Source organism: Capra hircus, chromosome 8, assembly GCF_001704415.2.
Source record: "Capra hircus breed San Clemente chromosome 8, ASM170441v1, whole genome shotgun sequence".
NCBI classification, from domain to species: domain Eukaryota; kingdom Metazoa; phylum Chordata; class Mammalia; order Artiodactyla; family Bovidae; genus Capra; species Capra hircus.
In genome coordinates, this window is record NC_030815.1 from 101706484 (window position 1) to 101733333 (window position 26850).

Here is a 26850-nt window from a genome sequence, read left to right on the forward strand (position 1 = left end):
TCATGGAAAAAGCAAGAGAGTTCCAGAAAAACATCTATTTCTGCTTTATTGACTATGCCAAAGCCTTTGACTGTGTGGATCACAATCAACTGTGGAAAATTCTTCAAGAGATGGGAATACCAGACCACCTGACCAGCCTCTTGAGAAATCTGTATGCAGGTCAGGAAGCAACAGTTAGAACTGGACATGGAACAACAGACTGGTTCCAAATAGGAAAAGGAGTCCGTCAAGGCTGTATATTGTCACCCTGCTTATTTAACTTCTATGCAGTGTACATCATGAGAAACCCTGGACTGGAAGAAACACAAGCTGGAATCAAGATTGCTGGGAGAAATATCAATCACCTTAGATATGCAGATGACACCACCCTTATAGCAGAAAGTGAAGAGGAGTTAAAAAGCCTCTTGATGAAAGTGAAAGAGGAGAGCGAAAAAGTTGGCTTAAAGCCCAACATTCTGAAAACGAAGATCATGGCATCTGGTCCCATCACTTCATGGGAAATAGATGGGGAAACAGTGGAAACAGTGTCACACTTTATTTTGGGGGCTCCAAAATCACTACAGATGGTGATTGCAGCCATGAAATTAAAAGATGCTTACTCCTTGGAAGAAAAGTTATGACCAACCTAGATAGTATATTCAAAAGCAGAGACATTACTTTGCTGACTAAGGTCCGTCTAGTCAAGGCTATGGTTTTTCCTGTGGTCATGTATGGATGTGAGAGTTGGACTGTGAAGAAGGCTGAGAGCTGAAGAATTGATGCTTTTGAACTGTGGTGTTGGAGAAGACTCTTTGAGAGTCCCTGGGACTGCAAGGAGATCCAGCCAGTCCATTCTGAAGGAGATCTGCCCTGGGATTTCTTTGGAAGGAATGGTGCTGGAGCTGAAACTCCAGTACTTTGGCCACCTCATGTGAAGAGCTGACTCATTGGAAAAGACTCTGATGCTGGGAGGGATTGGGGGCAGGAGGAGAGGGGGACGACTGAGGATGGGATGGCTGGATGGCATCACGGACTCGATGGACGTGAGTCTGAGTGAACTCCGGGAGATGGTGATGAACAGGGAGGCCTGGCGTGCTGCGATTCATGGGGTCGCAAAGCTTAGGTCACGACTGAGCGGCTGAACTGAACTGAACTGAACTGATTGGTGTTTTACTTTCTGACTTCCTTCACTCTGTATAATAGGCTCCAGTTTCATCCACCTCATTAGAACTGATTCACATGCATTCTTTTTAATAGCTGAGTAATACTCCATTCACAGGCACGTTCTTTAAGGAACAGATGAGAACCTCTGGCACTTGGCACTGCCCAGCACAACCTAGAGCCTAGGACATCTGCTCCTAACACTACTCAAGCCCCGTGGAAACACTTCATATCTCTTGCCCTCTGCTTCTAAAGCGAAAGGCAGCTGGGCTGAAATGCTGCGCAGGTTTATCGGTCTTGTCCCCACTGAGGTCTGGATTGGGGAAAGACCCAGTCTCCCTCCTGTGTGTCTCCTTTACACTACTGTCACATTCACAGTACTTCTGACAGCAGAAGTGGGGGGCGGCTCACGCAGTTCTGAGACACCGGCTGTGCTGCGTTCAGTTGTGTCCTACTCTTTGTGACCCCATGGACTGCAGCCTGCCAGGCTCCTCTGCCCAGGGGATTTCCCAGTCAAGAATACAGACAGGGGTTGCCATTCCCTCCTCCAGGGGATCTTCCCCACCCAGAGATTAAACCTGCGGCTCCTGCATTGGCAGTCAGATTCTTTACCGCTGAGCTACCTGGGAAGCTGGATACCAGCTGAGTGCTCTGCAATTTAACTCCATTCTGACACCATCCACCTGAAGATAGCATTAGACCCTACAGGGTAAGGGCTCAGTTTCAGGAGTCTGCTCCCACCACCACCCCCAGTTCCCCCAGTCACAAGTAGTAGGTCCTCAGGTTACCCACAACTTCTGTCTGACTTGGCTACAATTTGGTGGTTCCCGTTACCTCTTTTCCACCAGGATTTGATTATATGCTGCTGCTGCTGCTAAGTCACTTCAGTCGTGTCCGACTCTGTGCGACCCCATAGACAGCAGCCCATCAGGTTCCCCTATCCCTGGGATTCTCCAGGCAAGAACACTGGAGTGGGTTGCCATTTCCTTCTCCAATGCATGAAAATGAAACGTGAAAGTGAAGCTGCTTAGTCGTGCCGACTCTTAGCGACCCCATGGACTGCAGCCCACCAGGCTCCTCCATCCATGGGATTTTCCAGGCAAGAGCACTGGAGTGGGTTGCCATTGCCTTCTCCGATTAAATGCTAGAAGAACTCAAAGAACTCCAGGAAATACCTGTGTTTAGCAGTTTATTAAAGACTGTGATAAAGAATACAGTTGAACAACCAGATAGAGATACATAAGGTGAGGTCTGGAAGGATCCTGAGCTTAGGAGCTTCTGTCGCTGTGGAGTTGGGGTGTATCCCCTCCTGGTGTGTGGGGACTTCACCAGCCTGGCAGCTCTCCAAATCCCATACTTTGGGATGTTTATGGAGGCCTCATCATCTAGGCGTGGTGAGTCATTGTTAATTCCATTTCCAGCCCCCCTCCCCTCTCTGGAGACTGGGGAATAGGGCTGAAAATCCCAGACTTCTGATCATGACTTCATCTTGCCGGTGGTGATTTAACTACCATCCAGGAGCCCACCCAGAATCACCTCATTAGAACAAACCCCTCCTATTACCCAGAAAGTTCCAGTGGATTTAAAAACCAGAGGCAAAGGCCAACAGTTAGAACAGCAGATGCTCCTCGTGTTCTTATCACTGAGGAATTCAAAAGACTTTCACGAACTCTGTGCCAGGAACGAGGTGGGGAATGGAAGGCAGAAACCAATATATACTGTTTCTATTTTCTCACAAGGTCAAAAATGGACACTGCTTTTTGGTGCAAGGAATAGTTAAGGAGCAGAAGTCCTTAGGTGAGAAAGAAGACAAATTATTAACTTCTAAATACCAGATGAATTCAATAAATTCTTGCACAACCAACAGTCATTTCTCTGAAGAGCTGAATGTCCATTTCTTTGCTTTGCTTCTTCTCACTTGTGATTCTGGAGTTGCTCATGAGTTAGTACAGTTGGACTATGGCTGAAGGACATTTTTGCAATATTAAACAATTAATAGTCCTCTCATATTTGTATATGTATCGGTTTATATGTACTATGAAAGTGAAAGTTGCTCAGTCGTGTCTGACTCTTTGCAACTCCATGGACTATATACACAGTCCATGGAAATCTCCAGGCCAGAATACTGGAGTGGGTAGCCTTTCTTTTCTCCAGGGGATCTTCCCAACCCAGAGTGAAGCATAATACTGATTCTTTACTGTCTGCCTCTAGTTATTGCTTTAAGAGATGGTAAAAAATGCAATATAAGTGATAATTTATGATATAAAATATATTTTAATGTACTATGATAACCATTTATCATATGTATCCCCATTTTAGTGTTTTAATATGATATGTAAAATTTGGTTCATTTCTGAATCTAAATATTAAGAATTTAATCAGCAACTTCAGTTGTTTACTTACCAGAGGACATGTTTTCTTCAAATTGAAATTAATTTTTAAAACTGTCTTGAGAAATATAGTCACTTAAGAGACTTTGTCCAGTTTGACATTACTTTTGTTAAACAAACAGGCCATTAGGCTGTGGCAAACCCAAATGTAAGCCTGTAAATGACTCAAGGTTATGAAATGAACAACCAATCACTAACAGCCAAGTAGTCTTTAAGTTATAGACAACCCATCATTTCTTTACTTCTGCCCTTTTTCCATAAAAGTCTCTCCCCAGCTCCTATCCATGGAGGACTCCTAATCACTTCTGGTTTGGCGCTGCCTGATTCAAATAGATTTTTGCTTGAATAAACTCTTACAATTTTAAAAATACTCTTAGAACTTTTAATATACCTCAGTTCATCTTTTTTTTTTTAATTGGAGCATAGTTGCTTTTCAATGTTGTATTAGTTCCTGCTGAACAGCAAAGTGAATCAGCTGTGTGTACACATATATGCCCTCTTCTTTGCATTTCCTTCCCATTCAGGTCACCAGAGTAATGAGTAGAATTCCCTGCGCTATACAGTCATTCTCTGTAGTCATCTTATACATTGTAGTTTCACATGCCGATCCCAATCTCCCAGTCACCTCGGTTTATCTTTGAACCCACCATTTATGTGAAAAATCTTATCATCTTATAATGTACATATTTTGCTGCTATAAAGGCAAGAGAAATTAAACTGTTTATATACTTATTTTGCTACTCATATTAATATCAACAGACACCCACCCCCAGACATGAAAAATAAAGCTTGTTGTCCTTGATATTTAGCCAGCTTTCAGTCATCTGGGGGCTTCCCAGGTGGCACTGTGGTTAAGAATCTGCTGCCAATGCAGGAGACGCAGGTTCTATCCCTGGGTCAGAAAGATCCCCTGGAGAAGGAAATGGCAGCCTACGGCAGTGTTCTTGCCTGGGACATTTCCATGGACAGAGGAGCCTGGCAGGTTACAGTCCACGGGGTTGCAGAGAGTTGAACACAACTGAGCACACGCCCAGTCATCTGGATCTATGATCGGGCTGTGTGTGTGTTTGTCAGTCAGTCGTGTCGTATTCTTTGCAGTCCTGTGGACTGTAGCCCGCCAGGCTTCTCTGGGCATGGAATTCTCCAGGCAAGAATACTGGAGTGGGTTGCCATCCCTTCTCCAGGGGATCTTCCCAGCCCAGGGATTGGACCCAGGTCTCCTGCATCGCAGGTGGACTCTTTATCATCTAAGCCACCAGGGAGGCCCATAAATCTGGGTCCTGAATGTAACTTTCGGCCCCATCTTGCTACACTGCTCAGCAGTTAGAAAGACAAAGCCTCATGCCTGCACAGTCTCACTACCTCTGTATAATGAAGATGAGTCTGTGGGCCTGCATGATCATTTAGCACCCTGTGTATAAAGCACAGGCCTGTCCTGAGCCACCAGGGTGGCAAGGATCTGGAAAGAGCTGGTGGCATTCAAAGATTTTGGGAAGGCTCGGGAGCTCTGCCTTAGGAAGCAGGAACTCTACTGCTGCTGCTGCTAAGTCGCTTCAAGTCATGTCCGACTCTGTGCGACCCCATAGACAGCCTCCCACCAGGCTCCCCCGTCCCTGGGATTCTCCAGGCAAGAACACTGGAGTGGGCTGCCATTTCCTTCTCCAATGCATGAAACTGCTCCTCTTCTATTTTAGAGCTTTTCCTGTATCTTCAGAGAGTAGTGTTTTTTTCCTTTCCACATTTTTCTCTTTTTCATTATCATTACCTCTAGAGGAGAACGGTTAATGAGGTTTCAGATTTCCCAGAGAAGGCAATGACAACCCACTCCAGTACTCTTGCCTGGAAAATCCCATGGATGGAGGAGCCTGATAGGCTGCAGTCCATGGGGTCGTGCAAAGAGTCAGACACAACTGAGCGACTTTACTTTCACTTTTCACTTTCATGCATTGGAGAAGGAAATGGCAACCCACTCCAGTGTTCTTGCCTGGAGAATCCCAGGGATGGCGAAGCCTGGTGGGCTGCCATCTATGGGGCTGCGCAGAGTCAGATACGACTGAAGTGACTTAGCAGCAGCAAGCAAAAATAACTAAATACTAAGAATCAGATTTTGTTGGGTGGGGCTGAGCTTTGCCAGCCCGCAGCCACTGTAATGTCTAAGACTCTTTGCTCCCCTCACCGCCACCCAAGAACTGGTTTCCACCTCGTCTGTTTGGGAATGCATGTTACTGAAGGCTGCTGCTGCTGCTGGGAACGTTGCTTGCCACCAAGGCATGCTCTCCTCTTAGACTTTCCCCTGCCTGCTTGTATTCCTCATCTTCTGAATCCCTAAGGATGAGTTCAGCTGCACGTTACAGGGATCCCCATTAAACAGCCTGAGACTTTAGGGATGTGTGTGTGTGTGTGTTTAAAAATATTTATTTATTTGGCTGCGCTGGGTCTTAACTTGGTTGCAGCTCACAAGATCTTCGATCTTTTGACAAGGCATGCAGAATCTTTAGTTGCAGCATTCAAACTTAGTTGCAGCATGTGGGATCTAGTTCCCTGACCCGAGATTGAACGCGGTCCCCCTGCATTGGGAGTGCAGGGTCTTAGCCACTGGATCACCAGGGAAGTCCTGGGATGTGCATTTTCCATTTAAGAAGGCCAGAGTTAAGTGCAGTGGCTCAATGATGCCATCAAAGACACACTACATTTATGTACTCAGTGAGCCTTGGGGAATTGGGAACGCCTCGCTGGTGGCCACAAGATGGCAGTAGCAGCTCCAGGCATCAGGGCCTCACAAGGCTGCATTTGAAGGGAGAGGAAGACAGGGACACAAGCAGTCATGAGGGGCAAAGGACAGGCAGCCAACTCACAGCTGCTCACAGTTCTTTCTCTCCTTGCTTACTTCCTCCTTCCTTTGCCTTTTGGCTTTGCCTGAAGTAGCATTCTGCTGACCCACACCACATCAGAATGTACCACATCAGGAGGGGGGCGCGAGCAGTTAGAACTAACTGGTCAACCTCATGCAGGTTATTTAACACCGCTGAGCCTCAGCTTCCACACTTAGGGAGTGAGGGGCATAGACTAGATGCTTTATGTAGGTAAGCCTTTTACTGAAGTTATCACATAAGGGCTCACAGAGCAGAAAGGTATTGCTTGATGAAGTTTTACAAAGAACTAGCCCCCCTATTAAGAAACAATACCATTACCCCAGAAACCCCCACAAAGGTAACACTATTCCACTTTTACCTCAGTACATCAGTTTTGTCTGTCTTTGAACTTTATACAAATGAAATCAGCTGGAGACATTCCTTCCTATCTGGCTTTTTTCACTCAACACTATGTGAAATTCATTCACCATGTTGCATCTTTTTTTTTTTTTTGGCCACGCTGGGCAGCTTGCAGGATCTCAGTGTCCCATACTAGTGATTGAAGCCAGACCCCCGCACACAGTGAAAGCCTAGAATCCTAACTACTGGACTGCCAGGGATCTCCCCACCACGTGCTTCTTCATTCTCCTTGCAGTATAACATATATTTGTGTCACTACGCTGTTGACAGTCAGGTGGGTTTTTTCTAGTTTTGGTTACTATAAATATCTGCTTCTATGGAGATTCTTGAATCCATCTTTTCTTTTTTGGGGGAAGGGGCCATGCTGTGCAGCTTGTGGGATCGATCTAGCTCCTTGACCAGGGATGGAACCCATGCCGCCTGCACTGGGAGCAAGGGGCCTTCACCACTGGACTGTGAGGGAAGTCCCTCTTGAATCCATCTTTTGATGAATATACATATGCATTGTTTATATGTCTTAGGAGTGGAACTGTTGGGTCATATGATGTCTGAATGTTCATTTTCTAGATGCTTTTTAAAGATCATTCCTCATGATGGAACCAAAGACTATCACGGGTCACACAGCTAATAAACAGGCTTTCCATTCTGTCCAAAGATTCACTAATAAGCCTCAATACTAAGGCTTCCAGTGCTTGTCAGCTCAATACCCTTCTCCAGCCCAGCCTCTCAAATGGGTAGACACTAGAAAGGAATATACATACACCTACCCACTCCAGAGCCATCTTGTAAAGACAGTCAGGTAACAGGTAGCCCTCTGTACTGGCAATGAATCACATTTCCGTGGCCAGATGAAACTCCGGGAAGCCTGCAGGGTTAGCTAGAGAAGTCTGGGGGTGGAGGGGGCTCTGGAAAACATCTACTTCATTGTGAGGGTCTTTACAGCCAGAGCTGTGATATGAATCTGTCAGCAGACAGTTTATCTGAGCTCTTCGCCCACATTTTAAGCACCTGGTAAATGGTCAATAAAAATTAGCATAAAATTTAGGGCAAAAGGACCAAATAATTAGAATTTGATAAGAGAAAATTGCCTTTCTGAGCAACTTTTCATCAAACAGGAAAATTTTCCAAAGTAACAAGTTTAAAAGTGCTATTGACACAAACAGGCACATCAATATATGATTTAGAGAAATGGGTGGAGCTATGAGAAACAGTATTTCTTAAAGTATAGTCTGTATAGACCAGAATCAGCTAGGATGTTGTTTTTAAGAAATGCAGATTCCAGACCCCATCATCCCTAAATCAGACTCTCTTAGGTGGGTCTAGAAAGTTGCATCTTAACAAACTCACTGGTGGTTCTTAGGCACCAACTCCACCATCTGTACTATATTCCCTGCTGCAGAGGGTCTCCATGTTTTCAAGCTTGGAGCTTCTACGTGGAAAGATGAAACAATCCTATCACTTACCCACAAGCTTCTCTGCTGTTTCTGGGGTAAGTTCTAATTTCTTGTTTGCAAAAGGCCTCCAGTGGACCTTCTGGCTTTTGCTTTTTCCTGGGACATCACTGGCTAAATTCAACTGTGCACACAATTTTGCCTCTGTTGGTGATAGCGCCTTCTCAGTTGCCCCTCTTGTTGGAGGCGGCCTGCTGTGGCTTTCTACATGTCACTCTGAATGCCCTCTGAAAACCTCCTTTGTCCTCATCAGCCGTCCACTTCAGAAGTCGTGGTGTTATTTTGAGGCAGGGTTTGGGATGTCATATAAAATAAAGCCATGATTGTATGAAAAACCAGAAGAGGATAAGCAGCTAACACAAACATGAATAAGGCCTAAGCACATGCTGTACCAGGGGAGGGAAAGAGAGAATGCTTCACTGTGACTCTGCTTTGTTTCTGAGGTCTGGGTGCTCATGGAAAGCCCTGAGACTTGCTATGACGTTTCAGGATTCAGGCATACTTACCGAATTCTGGGGCCCAAAGCCCTGTCTTCTGAAAGGTTCCAGCTTATAGACAGCGGTGAGGGGATTGGGAGGTGGGGGAAGGCCCCATGCTGTGTTCTTGGGTCCTGGTGGTACCTCCCCTATGCACACACATCCAGTGCATTTTCCTCAGAGCTGAGCCCTAGAAACCCAAGCTTCCCTCTATAAATTCCAGTCAACAGTACAACCTTTTGCTCCGATGCAGACACTTCACATTTCCTCCTTGCCACCATGTTGCTTTGAAAACCTTTTAGTAGACGCACAGGCACACAGTCCGGAACACTTGCTCTATTTCAGTGACAGTTTTCCACCACAAAGAACACTGAAATACAACAGGAAATGGTGAATATGAATAGGCAGTCCTAGGCTAAATTGGAATGGTGGAAACTGTATTCCAAAATGTTTTCCACAGAAGTTCACTTTCTTTAGTTTTGATGACTACCCACTGGATCATTGTGGCCGCAAGCCATTGACCAACCAGGAAACTAGAAAATAAACTGTTTCATATGGGCTTTCAGAGACTCTGTTTTGTTTTTGGTTTTTTTAAATGGTAGGAGCATAGAAAAATGATACACTGACCCCAAATGAGCAAATAGAGGAGTTTGGAGAGTAGCATGTTTATGAAAGCTTTATGATTATCATTTCATAAGAATAGTAGAGAAAGCACAGAGGGAAAGAAAGGGGATTAAGATTTAGGGAACATCTATCCATGCCAGCATTTTGCTGGGAATGTTAGATAGCAAATGCTATTTTGTTCTCACATCCACCAAGTAAAGGAAGTTTTATTACCTGCTCCTTGTCCTTTTTGGTTTAGGAAGTGGGTTCATTTAGGTTAGGTAACTTGCTCATGGTCACCCACTTAGAGTTTGCAATCAGGAATTCAAATATTGGTCCCTTTTCACTCTTACTTGGCATTCTGAAGAGAAAGCTGTGTGGAGTCTGAATAAAATAAGACCTTGATTATGGGAAGGTGGCCTGGGTGTTAAAGAAAAAAAAACACCATTCAATAAAAAAAAAAATATCTGTTGTACATCTATAGAACTCTCATGTCTAGTTATATTCATGCTATTTGCTTTAATTGAAAGAACAGACAACAGGGTCTGTCATAGTTGTAAGTATCCCTTGAATATAAAAGTATTAATTTTATGCAACTCCAAGATGGCTGGACACTGGCATTCCTGTGAGGTAGATTTAGTATTTAAAATTGTTCCCAGTATCCTCTGAGCCCTGTTCTCCTCCACCAAGGCAGACCCGCGTTGGGGGTCGGGGGAAGGGAATAGATGATAACTTGAGGACTAAGGTCAGATGATTTAGACCAGGGTAAATAAGGGAAGGTCTCAGTGAATTCCTGGGAGATGTTTTGGGTCAGCTTTAGCTCTTGGCATTCTCCTCCTGCTAAAGTATCATTTGTTTGTTTGAAAAAAACAAAAACAAAAACGTGATGGAGACCACAGTGAATCCCAGCTTCAAGACTAGTCAGGTGATGGGACTTCCCTGGTGGTCCAGTGGCTAAGACTGTGCTCCTAATGCAGGGGGGCTGGGTTTGATTCCTGCTCAGGGAACTGGATTCCATAGAAAGCAACGAAAGATCCCCACCCACTGCAACTAAGACCCAGGGGAGCCAAAAAAAAAAAAAAGATTAGTCAGGTGAAACTGGATAGACCTAAAGGGTTTGGGAAATAGATCAGGAAATGCGGTCCCTTATAAGGGCACCCCTCCCTGTTACTGTAGTATCCAATCTCTTCTAACATGGGCTGATGACCTCTACTGACTTGGCCCTGAACACAGAAGCGGTGAAGCCAGGTAAAGTGGAGAAAGAAGGTGAACTTCCATCTTCAAATAGCCAAGTAACGCCTTGACTATCCATCCGGCTAACGAAGGTCAGAGTCCAGCCCAGCCAAAAGCCTGGAAAGGAAGCACAGAAGCATGAAAACCAACGACAGGGAACCTCACGATGCTTTCAAACGGCAGTTCGGTCAAGGTGTGCCTTTAAGAGTCATAGATCAAGTGTAGCACTCGCTTTCTATTTACTGATGCTCTCTCTCCTGAGGTTCTACCTTACATAAACCCGGTGAACTGCAGAAGCAAGAAGGCATAGGGATCTCAGCGTGCCTCTGATGAAATCCACAATGCCTCCTCGAATTCCCTTGTAGGTTTCCCCGCCCGATGTTCTCTGTGCTCAAGGAGCCTCATAAGCTTTTATGCCATTCTTGCTTCGTCGTTCTTTCTATCTCGGGTTTGAGAGGCCAGAAAATCCCAACTCACGTGCGTGTCCCTAAAGCCCCCGCCCGAGTCCCAAGCGTGGCTGCCCCTGGGCGCAGCAGTAAACGCGGCTGGAATAGATAGAACAGGGCCCTCCAACGTCTGTTTCCACCTCTGATTTCCGTTAAACATTAGCTCCGGGGTGTGCGCGCAGACCCCAAGAGGCCGGCCTCCGGGAGACGAGCTTGGACGCTCGCCCGACCGCCGCAGAGGGCCGGGGTCGCACTTCCTGCGGGACGGCGGGCGGGGACCGAGCTGACCGCCTCCCCTTCCCCGCCCCTCCCGCGCTCTCCCCGCCCCCTCCACCTCCCCCTCCCGGGACCGCCGGGCGCCGCGGGGGCGGGGCCGCGAGCTGGCTGGGCGGCGTGGCGCTGCGGGCCGGGCGCCCGGGCTAAGGTGCGAGCGGACCCGCCGCAGGCTCGGGTGCCGAGCGGGGGCGCGCGGCGCGGCTCGGAGCGGAGCAGCCCGGCCCAGCCCAGCCCAGCGCGGCGCGGGCAGACGCAGCCGGCGGGTGGCGGTGGCGGCGGCTCCCGACCCCGCTGGTGCTGGGCCTCCGATCGAGCGCGGCCTCGGCCGGGGCGCTGGGGGAGCCCGCGGAGGCGGGCTGTAGAAGGAAGCGGCGGCGGCGGCGGGCGCGTCCCGAGCCGAGCGCGCCATGTCTGGCGGGCCCCCCAAGGCCCTGCCGTCCACCGGGCCCCAATCTCTGCGCGACATGCCGCACCCGCTGGCCGGCTCCAGCAGCGAGGAGGCCGTGGGCGGCGACAGCACGCCCAGCCCGGACCTGCTGACTGCCCGCAGCTTCGGCGACAAGGTGGGACGCGCGGGGCTGCGGTTGGGAGACTGGTTGGGCTCCCGAGGGGGATGAAGCATCTAGAGCCCGGCTGGGCACCGGGCCGCGCCCACCCTGCCGCCCGTTTCCCGGGGGCCGGCGTGCCCTAGCCCCAGAGCCTTGGGAAGAAGCGTCTCCTCTCTGCCGCCCCCGCGGGGTCGCAGTCGCGCAGGGGGAGCGGCCAGAGTCGAGGGGCTGGCCGGGCTTGGCTGGTCTCGAGCGCCAGTGACAGCTGGTGGGGAGGGGTCCCGCCTGCTCGCTGAGGCTGGAGGCGTGTGTGCGGTGCTTGGCGCCTGTGTCCGGGGATGGGGTCCCGGTTCCTCCAGATGCAGTCACTTGTAGCTCCGCCAGTTTGCTGGGACGGCAAAGAAAAAAGAGTTAATGGTTTTCCGTGGTCTTAACTGCCAGAGGCTTCTTACCCCCCGTCTGTCACGTGGGGAGTGATCTTTGTTTAGGTTTGCTGTGTGCCCAGGAGAGTCACCTGACTCAGATCCCCGCCGGCTGCGGGAGGAGAGTGCCCCTGTGGTTTTCTGTCTGGGGCTCCATTTACCTCTGACGGTCTCCCACGCTGTTTAGGCTTGGCAGAGGCTGGTTTTGTGGCGGATGGGAAGAAAGGTCGCCCATTGACCTCGTTTGTGTAGAGGGAGGTTCCTGATTCTCTTAGAGCAGCATGACCCTCCTGCTGCTTTGAGGCACGGGAGAGTCCAGTGAAGGGTTAGGGGCGGACGGCATCTCCCTTCCCCCCACAGGCATCTCAGCTGTGATCAGGACTCAGCAGTGATTGTATCAGCGCTGCCGTGGTGACTTAGTCACTAATTGCAGAAATTAGAGTTGTTCTCAACACCTGTGATCAGGATATTTACTCTCTCCTAGTAAAATACTAAATGAATGCCTCTTTGTCCCAGTACTAAATGAAATCAGGAGACCCAACTTTCTTTCCCCCTTAGATGGGAGGACATGTGGTGGTAAAATGAGTGTGAGAGCACTGAGTAGTCAGAATAGCCAGGGAGTGGGACTTGATGAACCTTCCCAGGAGCTTTGTGAAAGCAGAGAGTAGAGTTGGGGGAGCAAGGGGAGGGACAGCATTAGGAGTAAGGAAACTTATAAAGCTAATGAAACCAATGGGTTGAGCAACTGGAGGTATGTGCATGTCTCATTGTAAATATTTCTCTTTATTTTATAGAAGATTATAAACTATATGAAGGTTTCAGTTGCTTGGAAATACCTTGCCTATATTTGCTATTTAATAAGTAATTGTTGAATGATGATAATTTGTTGCTTTCTTATGGACAGAGAACTTGGTCCTGTGTGTGCATGTAGAATAGGAATTGAGGTTAAACTTAAGATTTCTTTCTCAGGTCTATATAGGATAGTGAATTAATTATCTATGGCTGTGTAACCAATTACTCCAACATTGAGCATCTGAAAATAGTGTCTGGGTCAGAAATCTGGGAGCAACTTAAATCTCAGTGGTTCTGACTCAGATCTTTCATAAGCTTCTCTTCAAGCTTTGACATAGGCTGCAGTCACTGAAGACTGGATTAGAGGGTGGATTCCAGCTTACATGCTCACTCACTTGGCTGTTGTCAGGCCTTCGTTCCTTTCCATAAGGCTGCTTCAGGTGACAACTGGTTTCCCCGAGAGCAAGGAATCCAAGAGATGGAGAGATCCCAAGATGCATAATCTCAGAAATGATATAGCTGAGCCATATTCTGTTGGTCACACTGGTCATCACTGGTGCAGTCTGGGAAGAAGGTATGAATCCCAGGAAGTGAGAATTGTTGGGGCCATCTTGGAAGTTGATTGCTTAATGAACCACTGTTGGAGGACACCTGACTTAGAAGTGTGGGCATTTTTGCTAAGTACTGAAAGGACAGATGCCCTGTACCCCCAGGATCTAGTTGGTGTCCCTGAAGTAAAGCTTAAGTCTAATTACCCCTGGCTTCCTTTACAGGGACAGATCCCTGAGAAAGGCAATCTTGAAGGCATTATTATTAATTATCAGAATATTTAATAAGTCTCATTAGAGCTATGAGGAACATCAAAATGACCTCCCTCCCAAGAGCCTGATTTATAGTGAGCCACTTTTCCTTAGAGGCTTACTGAGCAATAGAATTTCTTTCTTTGACTGGGAGGAACATTTTCCTTGAGTCTTGGCATACACATATGTTCTCATAACTCTGGAGAAATTTCTGCAGAGAGAAGCTTATCAAGCAACAGAGGTGAATCAGGACCCGTGGAAGGAAGCCTTTCCGTTGTCCCGGTTTCTCTTGCCCAGGAAATATCGGGGTCGTTGGAGGGCAGGTAGGAGCATTGAGTGCTATGGTCTGTCTTTGAAAAGGAGCCTGTGTCTTCTTGCCTTTTGGGGCCTTGGGATTGTGACCCTGGATGCCTGACTCATAGTCCGTTCTGGACCTGGAGAATGAGTGTTTGACAGGCTGCTCATAGTGCAGGGTTATTATGCAGAGGGGAATTGCTTTCTGTAGCGCTATGAGAGGGAAAGCCTTGCGTCTCAGTCCAGCAGACACTTCTCAGTGGCCTCTGGGGTTTGGGGAAGGAAGGAAAGACCAAATGTGATGGCCTTTTCACCCACAGTCTAAAATCATTCAAACCTTGGTGTGAAGGGCAGAATCCTTTCTATCGACCAAGGGCTGCTCGGAATTCTTTTATGCTGGCTAAACTCACCGGGTCTTCTGGCACTGTATCTTTTATCGCCACCTGAAGTGTAAGTAAACCACTCAGCCCATTTCTCTTTTTTACTTTCACCTGCAAACCACTCTGGGATTGCTTCTCCCCTAACTCAGCCTCCAGCTCTTGTGTTCCTCCCAAAACGTAACACCAAGTCCTCTCAAGCCCCACCTGTGGTTAACACCTCTACCCACATCCTTAACCTCTTCACGGAGCTCTTTCACCTACTTTCTGCTCCCTTAGATCACTACTTCCCCTTCAAAGTCTTCAAAACGGAGGTATCTTTTCCTCCTCCACTCCACTTATTTCAAGTTCAGGCGATGGGGGTCGGGGTCCTTTCCTCCTCCACTCTGCTTATTTTACGTTCAGGAGATGGTGGTCGATGTCCTTTCTCTCCATTGCCTTTTAAAGACCAAGTGCTGCTCCTTTGAGGCTCATGTCATTGTATTTGCTCACTCAGAATATGTTTGAGGGCCTCCTACAAGCCAGGCACTGTTCTAGGACCTCAAGTCAACCAGCTGAAAACCCCTGTCCCGGTTGGGTATATTTTTAGTGATTTTATGTAATGCTGTGAGTGAGTGAGTAAGTGAAGCCGCTCAGTCGTGTCCGACTCTTTGCGACCCCATGGACTGTAGCCTACAAGGCTCCTCTGTCCATGGAATTTTCCAGGCAAGAGTACTGGAATGGGTTGCCATTCTCCAGGGATCTTCCCGACTCAGGGATTGAACCCGGGCCTCCCGCATTGCAGGCAGACGCTGTACCATCTGAGCCACCAGGGAAGTCCCTAAGTAGTGCTGTGAAAGGAAGTCAAACTAGAGGGGCGGGGGGAGTGTTCAGGATCACTGACTGTACAGAGGTGGGTAGACCTTATTGAGAACTTGAGATTTGAGCAGAGAATTTGAAGGAGTTGAGGGAGTTAGCGAGTGGATGTCTGGAGGAGTGTCCTGGTGGAAGAAACAGCCAGAGCTAAGTCCTGAAGGCGCCTGCTCAGCATATCAGGGGCTACCTTAGAAGCCTGTGTGGTTGGGGCAGAGTGCTAGTGGGGAGGCCTTGACCATGGATAGAAGGGGAAGGGGGCCAGTGATCTAGAGCCTGGTATGCCGCTCTCAACTTATGCCTTGACTTTGAGTCCCATTACAGGGACTTGAACAGTAGGAGGGTATGATTTGACTTAAGTATCGAAGGATCACACAGGCTGTTGAATTGAGAATCCTTTATTTGACTGCTCCACTGAGTTTAGTTTCCTTTTTGTCAAAAAGACATAAACTGAGTGCAAACTAGCTGAAGAAAAGAAAAAAAAATCTCTTGGCTCATGTTGAAAAGCCGCAGGTATTTTGGTTTCTGGAATGGCTGGAACAAGGTATTCAAATGATGCTGGGACTCTGTCACTTCCGACTCCTGGCTCTGCTTCCTTCTCTCTGTGTTAACTAGTGATGTTCTCAAGCCGGTGAAGGGATATAGCCTACAGACGAGGTTTGCAACTCCAGCCGAAAGAGAGCACCTCTTTCCTGATATTAATAATTCCAGCCAAAGCTCTGGGCTAGAGTCTTCTAGGCCTGAATTGGGTCAGATGCTGAATCTTTGTAACTGATTGCCCAAGGCCTGGGCCAGGTCCTTATCTTTGGAGGGTAGAGGAGGGAAGTTTTAACTGTGAATATAAAATAGATGAAGTATGTAAATGTTTTCTGTATTATGTATCTATACAGTTTAAAGAATAATAACATGAGCACTTCTGTTCCTACCCCCACCCTCCAGACATAGAGTTAAGGCATAGGCTCTTACTCGTATCCTGGGAGCCCTCTTTGTGCCTGGGAAGAAGGTGGTGGTTTCCGAAGCAGGGTCAGGATGCTCTTAGGAGGAGAAGGAATGAATGAATGTTGGACGAGCATCTGTTGTTTCACAGGTGTCCATCACAGACCTTCCACTGCCGCCTTTGTCCCTACTTCTTCATAACTTCCCTACTTCTCTTATTCGTTAAAATCTTTAAACCCCCAGCTGTCTTCTCCAATTATATCTTCATTGCAAGAACTCTGTGCAAATCTTTCACCTCCATCCTTTTACCCAGTTCAGTTGCCCTCTCTTGTGGCCACACCCTCGCACTGTAACACCGACAGCTGTGCCCACTCTGAAATAGTGCCATCGGATAGTTCTTATCTTGCCTGTCCTGCTGCCAGTCAGTGAGAACTGCCTGCACCTGTTCCCCCAAGGCCTGTGCTCACCGGACTCCTTTAGATTCCATGGCTCAGCTTGTCGGTTTCTTCTGCCGCTGTCCTTGACGCAGTCCCCTCACTCTCCTTCCTCTACATCCAGTCTGGGTCCTTCCGTTTGTTCCTGTCTTTTGCCCGTGCCTTGGGAGGGGAGGTACCTTGAGAGCTGCTGCCAGTGTAGCCTCACAGCTTCCGAGCACAGCCGGGGCCTTGGTGATGTTGGGCCTGTTGTGTTGTGCTCAGGCGTGTCTGACTCTCTGCGATCCCATGGACTAGAGGGGCTGTTAGTCCTGTCTTCACTGTAGCCCAAATTGATGAGCCTAACATCCACACATTACTTTCATATTTACATTCCCTTTTCCACCCCTCTGCAATTGTGTGGGAAGAGGGGCTGTATGGACTATAGGACCCCACCAGGCTCCTCTGCCCATGGGATTTCGCAGGCAAGAATACTGGAGTGGGTTGCCATTCCCTTCCCTAGGGGATGTTGGGCTGGGCCTTCCTTTCTTTCCTCCCATTCTGCACCATGGCTGATGGAAGCTTTGCTCCTCACACCTTGCACCCCCACCTCCTCTCTACCCGCTCATTCTGTTGGCCTCGCTTCCTGCCTTAGAGGAGTTAGAAGCTGCTGTAAAAGAACTTCCTTCCACCAAACTCAGGGTGATCAGAATCCGTGGCCTCCCTTTCTGTACCTCCCACCCGGGTTGCAGTAGAAGAGGATTCAGAGGCCCATCCTGGACTGTGGGTACAGCCCACCTGCTCTGGCCTCTCAGAGACCCTGCTTTTTGTTGGCCTGCCTCACTCCTGTGTCTTCACGCTCCCTGTCAACTGGCTCATTCCCATCAATTTTTTAAAAATTTAAAGAAAATTTTTATTAAAAATACTTTTTAAAATTGACATATGTTTGATTAGCAGTGTGTTAATTTCAGGCGTACAAGCACAGTGATTCAGTTTATGTACCTGTATCCATATATATCTTTCAGAATCTCTTCCCATATAGGTTACTAAAAAGTACTGGATGTAGTCCCCTGTGCTATACAGTAAGTCCTTGTTGGTTTTCTGCTTTAAATATACTATTGAGTATGTTAATCCCAAGCCCTGAATTTATCCATCCCCTACCCTTTTTCCCTTTGGTAACCATAAATTTGTTTTCCATGTCTGCGGGTCTGTGTCTGCATTTCCATCAGTGTTTAGAGGTCCTCAAGTTGCTCTTGCTTCTAAAACAAAGTAGTTCCCTTCTAAAACAAAGGGAACTCTTATGATGCTTCCTTCTCCATCTCATGCCCTATTTTGTGACTCCTCCTCAGAGCCAAACCTTTTGAAATAAAGGTTTGCTCCTCTTGTCTCTAGTTCCTAACCTCTAGCTTACTCAGCCTACTGCTGTCTGGCTTCTGGCTTTACTACAGGTCCCTTGTGACTTCCTTATTGCTAAATCCAGTAGGCACTTCGTATCTCTGCCTTCCCTGATTTCTTGATAGGTTGAACAGCACTTGATCCTGCTGAGTAACCCCCTGCTTGAAACTCTCTCCTCACTGGGATTTGTGTTTTAGAGTGTATGCTCTGGAGCCAGGTTGCCTAGATTTGAATCCCAGCTCCACTGTGTGTAGTCTTTGCGACAGTAAGTTATTTAACCTCTCTGAGCCTCAGTTTCCTCCTCTGTGAAAAGGGGATAACAGAAGTGAGTACCCCCATCACAGGGTTGATACGAAGATGCAGTGAGTTCACACTTAGAGTAGCGCCTGATGCATGCTGCTGCTGAGTCACTTCAGTTGTGTCCGTCTCTGTGCGACCCCATAGACGGCAGCCCACCCTTGAATAGCTGTGAGGTGGTGGTAGTGGTGTTTGTTATTCCCTGATACTGACCTCTTCACATTTTCTTGGTACATTTCTGTCTGTCCTTTGTCAACTTGAATATTGGTTGTGGTCTGGTCAGGGAGTTAAAAACTACAGTAGGTTTTTTCAAACTGAGAGACTATAATGCAGGGAGTTAATTACATTGGTGCTGGAAGACATGCTGAAGTCATGCCGAGGACAGGGAGGTAACCCAGAGCCTAGGAAAGCAGGAAGCTGCAGTCACCCAAGCGGCGGGGGTAGGGGGTGGGAGGAGGTGAGGTCAGCAGAATCCAGGAGCTTCTGTGGAAACTAGACCATGGCTGGACAGCTGAGCCAGTGCAGAGACCACAGGAGGAGGGAGCGCTGGAGAGGAAGCGGCTGCGGCCAGGGATGCTCTGTGACCCAGAGAGGCGGGCTTAGGGTGGGGGAGAAACACACTCTGGCTTCTCTCCTCCTCCCGCTTAAGGTCTTTCATCTGTGGCATCCATTGGCCCCAGCAGCATCCTTGGTGGACACGTGATCCTAGCAGAGCCAAGTAACCAAACAGAGATTTGCTCAGATGGCTGCTGGGGGGAAAGAGTCCCTCTTTTTGTTAGATCACGAGCCATTGTTCCCTGTGATGTGGAGAGTGGAGAGAGGAAGAGGGGGACGATCCCTGAAGATCACTTGAAGCCTGGATCCACCTGTGCCGGCCGTGCCTGAAGCCAGCACTGCTGCCCAGGCATCCTGCTTACAGGAGGCCATGATGCCCTTTTAAAAAGTTCGTTTCTAGTTTTCCCTGTGCTGTGTCTTCGTTGCTGCGTGCGGGCTTTCTCGAGTTGCGGTGAGTGCAGGCTACTCTCTAGTTGCCGTGCGTGGGCTCCCCGTCGCGGTGGCCTCTCTTGTTGTGGCTCACGGGCTCTAAAGCGCAGGCTCGGTGGTTGCGGTGCTGAGGCTTAGTTGTTTCCACATCACGTGGGATCTTCCAGGACCAGGGATAGAGCCCGTGTCCCCTGCGCTGGCAGGCAGATTCTTAGCCGCTGGACCGCCAGGGAGGTCCCGGGGTTGCCTTTTTGTCCCTTGAAACTTTAAAAAAAAAAAAAAAGACCAGTACGTCGACTTTAAAACATGAAGTGAAAATTAAATTTTACTTTGGGAGCATGGAGTGGAGGATGCTTAGTTCCTCTTGGCCAGCCCCACTGCTGGATATGTTATAAATACAGAGTGTATTAGCAGCAAATCAGCTTTGGTGGCAGAGGTGTGTTTTCACCAGGTTCCTTGAAGTTTGAGGTGGCTTTTAGGGGCCGGGTGGGGAGGGCATCATGGGCCCAGGAAGCAGCTAGAGCAAAGCTCCTGGGACGGAAGAGACTTGTGTCCACTGGGGTTGCGCTGGGTCAGGTTGTGTGTTGGGAGTGGGTTTGGAGAGTCAGGATGGGGATCAGGGAGAGAGGAGGTGGGAAGACAGAGCAGGAGGAGGCTGAGACTGCTTTGGATGCTCTGATGTGGAAGTTGTATTTCTTAGGCAGCAGCCAGCCCGTGAGAATGTTTGACCAGGGGAGTGTGTGATCAGTGCTTGGGGTGGGGAGAGTCTGGCAGTGAAAGAGCTAAGTTAGAAAGCTGTCAGTTTGGTTTAAGTTGCCGTTGTGGCCTGAAAGAAGAAAAATGAGAAAATGAAAAGATGACTAGTTTTGGTGCAGTGGGGATGGCTGGTTTTCTAGTCTAAGAAAGAGACTGGCGCCCTCGCTGAGAGGAAGAACACAGCTGGGGAAGAGCATGTGAGCAGGTGTAAAGATGGCTGGAATGCAGCATGAAGTCAAGTTGGGACAGTTTGTCTGAACCCTGCTGCTAAAAGCCCACTCAGACTTCAAGGTTTAGCACACGTGCTGCCTCCGGAAAGCGCTTCTTTATTTTACGAATGTGTAACTCCAAGCAATCCAAAGCAAGATAAGAGTGGGAGATGAAGAGGTTGAGGTCAGAATTTAAACAAAGTGGATATTAGCAGTCAAATGGAAGGCAGGAGATCCTAGCAGTTTGTAGGAAGAAAGGTGGTAGCTTGGGGGAAAAATAGGGTTGAGGGAAGGTCTTTAGGATGGGGGATCAGGGATTAATAGAGGTTACAGGGAGAAAGACAGATGTTCCTTGGTAAATGAGTGTCTCTCAGAATAAATACATAAGTAACAGCTTGATGAAGGTGCAGTAACTCATATGTGAGCAATTGGGTTTGTTTACTAGACCCTGGGGCAGGTGAGTCATACGCTCTCTCACGTTTGCCTTGCCCACAGAATTCCTCATTTTGGCTGCCACAGAGCAGGGATCAAGAATTTGTGCGAGTGTATGTGTGGGTGTGTTGGGGCTGGAGGGGACAAGGGCACAAGTGACATGCAGAAAAGGTGTTTCAGGACTCTCATTTGAAAAAAGGCGCAGAGGCAGGAAAAGCATACGGCACCTTTGGGTGTCACAGTTTGGGCACTTCTCAAAACCTGAACCTCTTGAGTATCTGTTACGTGCCTGGCTCTGTGCTGGATGCTGGGGACATTGAGAAAGATTTTAAAAAAAAGAAAAAGATCTCTCGGGACTTCCTTGGTGGTCCAGTTGTTAGGACTCTGCACTTTCACTGCAGAGGGCAAAGGGTTCAATCCCTGGTTGGGGAACTAAGAGTCTACATGCTGCCTGGTTCGACCAAAAAAAAAAAAAAAAAAAAGATCTGTCTCCTGAGAGAGTCATGGTCCAGTGCAGAAGAGAGGAGACATATACCCAGATGCAATAGAATGTGAAAACCCTAGATATATTCACTGGCACTGCGGCCTTGGGCAAGTTCCTTAACCTTGTAATGCCTCGGTGTCTCCCTTGTTAAATTTTGGATTATTTCAGGTAGTGCTCTGAAGTTTAGAATAGTATCTGGCACATAGTAAGTACTATGAAAATGCTGGTGTTGTAACTGCCTTAGAAGCAATAACTGGGGGTCCTGGGAGCCTGTACAGAACATGCACCTCAGTTATCCCCACCCTGGGAAGGGGCTGGGTCTTCAGACAGCAGCCCTTGTCAATTACTGGTTGACCACTGCATGGATGTGGTGTTTGAGCATTAAATTCTGAGCACTTTTCCAGCCTGCCCATGGATGGGCGAAGTAGGTTCAGCAATGGGGGAAGCAGTTGGGCCAAGAAGTGTGGGTGTTGGTGGTTGGAAGTCAGGTCAGTGGGCACTGAACTGGCCAGCGAGAGGAGACAGATGGGCACCCACGGCATCTGCATGGAAATAACGTGTAGGGGTGGGGTAAGGAGTGACGGTGCTCAGGAGCGTGGTGACTTTTCCAAAGGAGATGCTGTTTAAGCTGGAGGGTGAAGTAGATGTTTCCCAAATGGACAGGAAAGAGGGGTAACTGGAGCAAAAGAACCAGTCTGTGCCAAAGCTTGGCAGTGTCCTTTTGCAGGAGTGGTGGGTAGAGGGGAGGCAGCTTCAGGAAGGCTCTGACTCACTGGATTCAGGAGGTGTACTGGTCAGGAGTTTCATTTGCAAACAATAGAAACCAAGCTCACACTACTTTGAGTGAGTGAAGTCGCTCAGTCGTGTCCGACTCTTTGCGACCCCATGAACTGTAGCACACCAGGCTCCTCCATCCATGGGATTTTCCAGGCAAGAATACTGGAGTGGGTTGCCATTTAAGCAATACCATATGCACAGACCATTAACACCACCTTTTAGAAACATACAATGTAGTGATTTTTAGTATATTCACAAGGTTGTACAGCTGACACCATTATCTAATTCCAGAGGGTTTTTGTGACTTCTGGACCCCATAAAATTTGTGACCCCAGAAAACTCTTCATTCTTATTATCAGACACTCCATTTCCCCCACTCCCAGCCCCTGGCAATCACTAATCTGCTGTTGTTCTCCATGAAGTTATAGAATATGTGGCCTTCAGTCTAATGTTTTTAAGGTTTATCCATGTTGTGTGTATCAGTACTGATTCCTTTTATGGGTGAATAATATTCCATCGGATGGACAGACTACTTTCTGTTTATCCATTCAGCAGTTAATGAGCATTTGGGTTGTTTCTTAGATACATATGGTTGACCCTTGAACAATTTGGGGATTAGGATGCTGACTCCAACACAGTTGAAAATCCACATTTTAACTTTATAGTCAGCACAGTTCTACATCCATGGTTTCAATCAACCTTGGATTTTGTAGTGAGAAAATCCAGTAATAAGAGGACCCACATGTTGTTCAAAGGACCACTGTATGCTTAAAAAAAAACACATTAGACTTCCTGGTGGTCCAGTGATTAAGACTCCATGCTTCCAATGCAGGAGACTTGGGTTAGATTCCTGTTTGGGAAACTCGAATTCCAGCTGCCCTGTTCAGTTCAGTTCAGTAGCTCAGTCGTGTCCAACTCTTTGCGACCCCGTGAATCGCAGCACACCAGGCCTCCCTGTCCATCACCAACTCCCGGAGTTCACTCAGACTCACGTCCATCGAGTCAGTGATGCCATCCAGCCATCTCATCCTCTGTCGTCTCCTACTCCTCCTGCCGCCAATCCCTCCCAGCATCAGGGTCTTTTCCAGTGAGTCAGCTCTTCACATGAGGTGGCCAACGTACTGGAGTTTCAGCTGTAGCATCATTCCTTCCAAAGAACACCCAGGGCTGATCTCCTTCAGAATGGACTGGTTGGATCTCCTTGCAGTCCAAGGGACTCTCAAGAGTCTTCTCCAACACCACAGTTCAAAAGCATCGGTGCTCAGCTTTCTTCAGTGTCCAACTCTCACATCCATATATGACCACTGGAAAAACCATAGCCTTGACTAGACAGACCTTTGTTGGCAAAGTAATGTCTCTGCTTTTCAATATGATATCTAGGTTGGTCATAACTTTTCTTCCAAGGAGTAAGCGCCCTGTAGTGAAGCCAAAAGAAAAAAAAAGAAAAGACATGAAATAGAATTTATTTAATTTTCTACAATAATTTTGACATTTGAAGTTAGTAGTAGTTTTAGACTTGAATGTACAATGAGATGGTTGTAAATACCCTGATTATTTGTTTTTTAACCATCTCAGCCATTTTTAGGTGTATAGTTCAGTTGTTCAGTCGCTCAGTCATGTCTGACTCTTTGCGACCCATGGACTGCAGCGTGCCAGGCTTCCTTGTCTTTCGCTGTCTCCCAGAGTTTGCTCAAACTCATGTCCGTTGAGTTGGTGATGCCATCCAACCATCTCATCCTCTGTCATTCCCTTCTGCCTTCAGTCTTTCCCAGCACCAGGGTCTGTTGCAGTGAATTGGCTCTTTACATCAAGTGGCCAAAGTATTGGATATAGTTTGATAGGTATATTCATATTGTTGTGAAACTGATCTCCAAAGTTCTTCATCTTGCAAAACTGAAGTGCCATACTCATTAAATATAACAACTCCCATTATCTCCCTCCCCCCAGGCCTTGGTAATCACCATTCCACTGTCTTTATGAATTTGAAGCCTCTACTTTAGATTCTTCATATAAATAGAATCATACAGTATTTGTGTTTTTGTGACTGGCTCATTTTACTTAGAATAATGTTCTCAAGGTTCATCCATGGTGTAGCATGTCACAGGATATTCTTTTTTAAGACTGAAAAATATTCCATTGTATGTATGCTGCTGCTGCTGCTGCTAAGTCGTATCTGACTCTGTGCGACCCCATAGACGGCAGCCTATAAGGCTCTGGCGTCTGTGAGATTCTCCAGGCAAGAACACTACTACATTTAAAAAATCAGTTATCCATTGATGGGCATTTAGGTTGCTTCTACCTCTTGCCAGTGCTGCAGTGGATGTGCAGCTATCTCTCCAAGATCCAGTCTTCATTTTTTTTTTTTTGGATGTATAAACCCAAAAGTTTATATATAAAAACTGGATCATATGCTAATTCTATTTTTAAAGTTTTGAGAAGCTTCCATACTGTTTTCTATAGTGTTTGCACCATTTTACAGTCGCACCAACTGTGCACAAGGATTCCAATTCCTCTGCATCCTCACCAGCACTAATTTTTTTTCCATTTTTTTGGTAGTAGCCATCCTAATGACTATGAGGTTGTATCTTGTGGTTTTGATTTGCACTTCTCTGACTAAGGATGCTGGGCATCTTTTCGTATTCTTGTTGGCTATTTGTATATCATTTTTGGAGAAATGTCTATTCAAAATCAGATTATCTGATTTTTTTTATTGTCGAGTTGCAGGAGTTCTTTTTATATCCTGGATATTAACCCCTTATCAGATATATGATTTACAGATGTTTTGTCCCATTCTGTAGTTTGCCTATTAACTCTTTTGATTTCATCCTTTGCACAAATTCTTTTAAGTTTGATGTAGTTTCATTTGTCTATTTTTGCTTTTATTATCTGTGTTTTTAGTGTCATGTGGAAGAAATCACTGCCAATTCCAGTGGCATGAAGCTTCCCCGCCATGTTTTCTTGTAGAAGTTTTGTAGTTATGGGTCTTTAATCCATTTTGAGGTAATTTTTGTATATGGTGTTAAGAAGAGGGTCCAATTTCATTCTTGTGCATGTGAATATCCAGTTTCTCAGTATCACTTGCTGAAAAAATTATTCTTTCCCCTTTGAGGGTGTATATACTTGTAAGTATTCTTGCCTGGAGAATCCCATGGACAGAGGAGCCTGGTGGGCTACAGTCCACGGGGTCTTAAAGAGTCGGACACGCCTGAGCGACTTCACACACATACACACGTACTTTTAAATATAATTTCTTACTAGAATCAATAGAGCGTATTAATACTTGAAGTGCTAACATGAATTTTTGTACATGTGTTTGAACCTCCTCCGTCTTATGTGCTGTGGGAGGCATTAAGTTCGTTGGGAGTTAAGTTACCCACATTTTGGAAATAACGGTTACCTGGGACAGGTCAGGGCTCAGACATTCCAGGTGAAAAATGGCTTACTGGATGTATAGAGTAAAAATGGTTGTAGAATAATTCTTTTATTGTGAAAGTGGAAACTTAGACCTTCTTTTCAGGCTATTTAATTAGGGAAGAGGTATGTTCTCAGGAGGGCTTCCCTAGTGGCTCAGTGGTAAAGAATCCACCTACCAGTGCAAGAAGATCCCCTGGAGAAGGAAAAATGGCAACCCTCTCCAGTACTCTTGCCTGGAAAATCCCATGGACAGAGGAACCCAGCAGGCTACAGTCCATGGGGTCACAAAAGAGTTGCACACGACTGGTGACTAAACAACAACATTCTAAGGAATTAGGCTTATCATCTTGCTGCGTCAGCATCTGTGCTGCAAAAATGCGGTATAGCAGCCTTTTTTCTGCACTGTCTGGTCCAGTAAATCTTGTTTATTTCATGACTTGCATCAGCACTAGTGAAGGACACTTGGACTTTTTGTCCATTCTCAGAGATTTATGTGGGCCTCTCATGTGCCATGCTTGGGGAATGCAAAGATGAACAGATGACCTTACCTTCTAGCCACTCAAGGTCCAGGAAGGGAGACAGGGAAGTACAGGTGAGTCACTGCTGTTTAACATGATAACAGGGGTACGTGCTGAATGCCAGGGGGGTAGGCAGAGTAATTTATTAAAGAAAATTGTAAGTGAAGCATGTTGGAAGGAGGTCTCGGGTTAGCTATTAAAGATAACAACTGCATTTTGCCTTCTGAATCAGTCAGTGTTGGGATTTCAATGATTTAAATAATTGTTTTTTGGCCTAAGTTAATAGTAAAATTTTCAGTCCTTTAGCTTTTACTGTATGCATGTTAATGCAGTGACTGTTCTTCACCACTGTATGTATATCCAAGATTGGCCATGTAATTTGTGGAGCCCAGTGCAAAATGAAAATTCTTACCCCATGTTAAAAGAATTATTAAGAATTTCAAGATAGTAATAGCAGAGCATTAAACCTAGTGTGAAATCCTTCGGCACGTGGGGTCCCTGTGAAGCTGGCCCTGAGTGTATCCTTTGGACGTCCTGGTTTCCGGGTCCTGTTAAAATCACCTCTTGACCATCTCAGTCTTCTGGTTCAGGACCGTTGCCATTCTGGGGGTATGCTTGCAGTGAGTCGGGCTGGCTTCTCCATTCTGGGTTGACTGTGGGGCTTGCCCGGAACACTCCATCCCCCCGTCAACATCTAGACTAACTTAACACGGTCTCCTGTATGCCCAGACTGTCATGTTTAACATCCACCTGGGACTGTTGTCACGTCCCTAACTGTTGCTTCTCTTCTCTTTTCCTTATGTTCTGATGTCTTCCCCATCCAGGGTGTCCCCACAGTTACCACCTTTACCCAGAGACGATAG

The 26850-nt window shown here is 47.0% G+C and overlaps 1 protein-coding gene across 1 annotated transcript in view; it reads left to right on the top strand.

Annotated features, from left to right (window-relative positions):
• The window catches only part of SNX30 (sorting nexin family member 30), a 108398-nt gene continuing 93070 nt past the window's right edge, over positions 11523-26850 (top strand). Inside the window, exon 1 of the mRNA XM_013966270.2 lies at positions 11523-11850. Coding sequence (XP_013821724.1) covers positions 11695-11850 — 156 coding nt within the window. The 5' untranslated portion in view covers positions 11523-11694. The remainder of the gene's footprint in view (positions 11851-26850) is intronic.